This window comes from Cynoglossus semilaevis, chromosome 4, assembly GCF_000523025.1.
Source record: "Cynoglossus semilaevis isolate Cse_v1.0 chromosome 4, Cse_v1.0, whole genome shotgun sequence".
Taxonomy (NCBI): domain Eukaryota; kingdom Metazoa; phylum Chordata; class Actinopteri; order Pleuronectiformes; family Cynoglossidae; genus Cynoglossus; species Cynoglossus semilaevis.
The window spans coordinates 18,996,690-19,000,748 of NC_024310.1; the positions used below are offsets into that span (position 1 = coordinate 18,996,690).

General features: G+C 44.9%; 1 protein-coding gene across 1 annotated transcript in view; it reads left to right on the top strand.

Moving 5' to 3' along the window:
* The first annotated feature begins 791 nt into the window (after positions 1–791).
* Positions 792–4,059, top strand: part of fzd4 (frizzled class receptor 4) — an 8,376-nt gene continuing 5,108 nt past the window's right edge. The window contains exon 1 of the mRNA XM_008309800.2: positions 792–1,833. Coding sequence (XP_008308022.1) covers positions 1,570–1,833 — 264 coding nt within the window. The 5' untranslated portion in view covers positions 792–1,569. The remainder of the gene's footprint in view (positions 1,834–4,059) is intronic.

Consider the following 4,059-nt stretch of genomic DNA (forward strand, 5'->3'; position numbering starts at 1 on the left):
ACTTAAGGTGGAAAACTGGGGTAAACACCAAAAAACTTTTATCCAAACTGCCATCGAGCAGAACTGTCTCATCGTCCATCGCGGTTGGTTTAACTTTGTGAGTGTGAGCATCAGTGTCACAAGTGCGCCTGGAATCAAGGAACTGCTGGCGATACCGTAGGACTACAAAGACATCAACACGCTAATGAAACCTTCTGAGGTTCAAATACATCAATTCTGAAGCTGAGCTTCGATTCACCAGGTCAGTGCCGGAGTCCCACTCATAACAAAACAAAACTGAAGCATTCGCAATTTTTTTTTTCCCCCCGTTACTTCTCGCCCAAATAGTTGCAGCAAATCCAAGTCCTTCCTCACCCAGGTTTTGCTTTTGCAATACAGAAATGCAAAAAAAAAGAAAGAAAAAAAAAAAAAAGAACCCGTCTCCCAGGGTGTCGGGGGCAAACAAAACCTGTCCAGTATGGGGAATTCATTGCAATGCAAAACAGATTTCCAATGCTTCAGCATCACTTAAGGCCCTACTTTCAATTACAATGTCACGAGCATTTAGAGCTGATGGGCTTTTAGTGAGGGGGGGGGGAGTGGAACCTGTGGTGAAGTTCCAGACTGCCTTAAAAGAACCATTAGGGACTTTAAATATAAAACAAATACTCGAGGGACACCACACGCACACACGTGCGCGTGCGCGCGCGCACAAAGATGGATTTTTCAGATGGTGCATTCGTTAAAAAAAAAGAAAAAGAAAAAAAAACAGTGAGAATAAATGCAGGCCACATCTGGAGGTTTTAAAATAGCAGGTCTGCATATTGTCAAGGACCGTTCGGGGCAACGCGTTCTGATTTTCCCTCTGCATGATGAGAGGAAGAGGCGACGCCGTGTTGGAAATTGGGAGAGAAAAGTAAAAGGATGTAAAGAGGAAAGAGGAAAGGAGGAGTGAAAAAAATGTAGAGGACACGAGGAGGGGTAACGGGAGGTGGGGAGGGGAGCGCTTCTATTTTTTCTCCCGGATCCCGCCCTTCTGGTCAGCGGTTGGTCAGGAATACCACAGCTCCCGTGCACTGATTGGTCGCCCCTGCTCTTGGACGGACAGGAATCGTCTCAGCTCGCAGACACAATAAAGTTTAGTGCTGGACGGAGTCGAGCAGTCGGCGCAAAGAACCCAGATCGGTGTGCGTCGTAACGCAGAGGCTGCGCGTCCCCACACGGAGTGAACACTGTCGGGCTAAACAAGGACTCGGCAACTTTTGTAGATGTGCTTTTTTTTTTTTTTTTTTTTTATTTTAAATCCAGCTATCGGGGACACTTGTTTTGGTTGCGCACACTTCCCAGGATTTACGATTTTCTGGATATTTCATCCATTTATTGGCTCCGAGGTTGGATGTAAACGCAGCTCCCACAACGCACGGACTTTAACCACGCACTCTGTGACTACACAGAAAGAAACAAAAACAAAAACACCCACTGTGGTTTCCAGAGTATCCCAGCGCAACTTCGTTTTGCGGGGGGAAAAAAAAAAAAATTAGATTTGTTAATATTTACAGAGAGAGCAGCCGCTCAGGGGTCGCGGTCACCATGCCCGGGATGATGGTTTCACTGACGGGCACTGCTTTCCTCCTGCTGGCCGGGCTGTCCGCTTCGCTGCGCCCGGTGCAGGCATTCGGGGACGAGGTGGACGAGATGACCTGCGACCCGATCCGCATCAGCATGTGCCAGGGTCTCGGCTACAACGTCACGAAGATGCCCAATTTGGTGGGAAACGTGCTGCAGTCGGACGCGGAGCTGCAGCTGACCACCTTCACGCCGCTCATACAGTACGGCTGCTCCAGTCAACTCAAGGGATATAAAAAAAAAAAAAAAAAAGAGGATGTGGTGCACTCTGACCTCACAGAGAGTGGAGGGTTTTACAAAGCATGGAATAAGTGTAAGGGAATGGACGGAGAGGTTTCGTTTACTTATACAGAACCACACATAGACAAAATGCATAAAGTTACACATGCGCAATTATAGGAACTGATTCCTGATCTGTAAAGCATAAAGTTACATGCACTTGTATGCACTTATAGGAACTGATTCCTGATCTGTAAAAGCTTAAAAAGACATATCCAGAACTCGTTAGTTGGAAGTTGGGAATTACTTGATGATGATGGAAACCAGTAGCCCGAAACACAAGACTCAGTTTTTGGGAGAGAGCCTGAAACTTTTCCAGCCAAGTATCAAGTAGTAAGTCATCAATCATCACAGCATTTATGTAGACGGAGCACAAAATGAATAATTAATAGAAAATTGACCTCTCGTTGTACATATTTCTATGTCGATCAGGGTCAGTTCTGTAGTCCAAGAAGGGTCAATGGAACGTTTATTATGCAAAAAAATATGCAAAAAAAAAAAAATCAGAATTTCTGGGGTAAACCAAAAAGTCTCATCCCGCATTTGTTTACACACCAGCGTCATCATTGACATGAGATACAAGATAGGAAAAAGGGAAAAAAAGTTCATGTGGCCCACCCGTGGGCCGCAGCGGAGGCACCTGGGGCACTGCATTTAAAGATTCATTAATTGCTCACAGAAAAACCCACCCCTTCCCTCCTCTCCCGTCCTCTCCCCTCGCCCGGTTGTATCAGACCGTCATGTAAATTTCCATAAAAATGCCCCCTCTGTCTGTTGACATTCTGAGTTCATGCCCCACACAGCAACAGCTGAATCCTGGCTGATGTATACAGTGGGCCAGCGGTTAACAATGCTGCGCTCAGTGTCTCCAGACAAATGCTGCTTGTTTGCATCGTGCATCATGTGTAGTAAAAAAAAAAAAAAAATCAGTCATCACCTCATTACTGAAATCGGAGGTTTATTAATTATCCTAACTATCCAAGACCTGATTATATAACCTGGTTAACATTTCATTGATTTTTTTTTTTTTTTTTTTTTTACATCACCATAAACCGATACAGTGAAATCTAATAGAAAAAGGAACAACTGTCACATTAAACCAACCTGTCCCGCTCCGGCTGAACATTTACTGCGAGGACACACACACACACATACACATAGGCCAAAGAGAGAGGAAAGGGAAACCGTATCTGCTAACATTTGCTCTAATGGGAGGCTTCCTGACTGGTAACCGGAGCAGCTTTTAGCAGTGAAGTGACAGCGCTCGTGTTACCAACGGTCTGGGAAAACACCCAGAATGTGTTACATTACTGTCACGGCTAGAGCCGGCACAGCTCACTGTAAGAAATACCAGAAATTGTTCGGCGTGTAATATAATATGTGCTTCTTTTATAAACTCATGTGAAGCGATGAGACATCAGCTCCCTTATAAATATGGGCAAGTCGTTGGGAGTTCGCTCCCAAGCATATATCAAATCAAAATGAGTCGAGGGCAGCTATGATAATTCGGGTTCTGTGAGGGCACAAAGATCCCCTCTGTGGTTAGAAACTCAACACCAACTCCACATCAGCCACTCTGCCCCATTTGCAGAGATAAAAGCCGTGCGGCGGCCACATTATCTATCAGGGAGCAATAAAACACACGGGAAACGGGACCATTTTGACATTTTAGACCCCACCGGAGTTTTTACACTCGGCTGTTTTTGTGCCGTTTTTTAACTTTTTATCGGATCCTGTGCGGTTCGACCGTCACAGCTCAGACGCACGGCTGCAGGATCCATTGGTTCGCAGGTTCCGTTTCTTCCCACAGAAACCGGAGAGGCACGGTGTTTTTGTGTGTATTTATTTCCCAACCTTGATGCCTTCCCTAGTGTCGAGTTCCACCTGGGCTCCATTCACAGGCTGATTTTCAAGATAGGACTTTTTTTTAACAGCTGGATCAAAGCAGGTTTTAAGAAAATTTGACTGGTTTATTTAAATTTATTTCAGAGTTTTTTTTTATTTTAGACTCGTCACTTAAACCACATGCTCCTAAAATTAAAATGCTTATTTGATTGAGGCGTTGCGTTGAGTCGCATTAAGTTTAGCCACTGTGTATTTTAACAAGGCAGGGGGAAAAAAGTCGGGAAATAATTGAACACTTTGACCTTTCATGACCCCTCAGAGAGCCGCTCT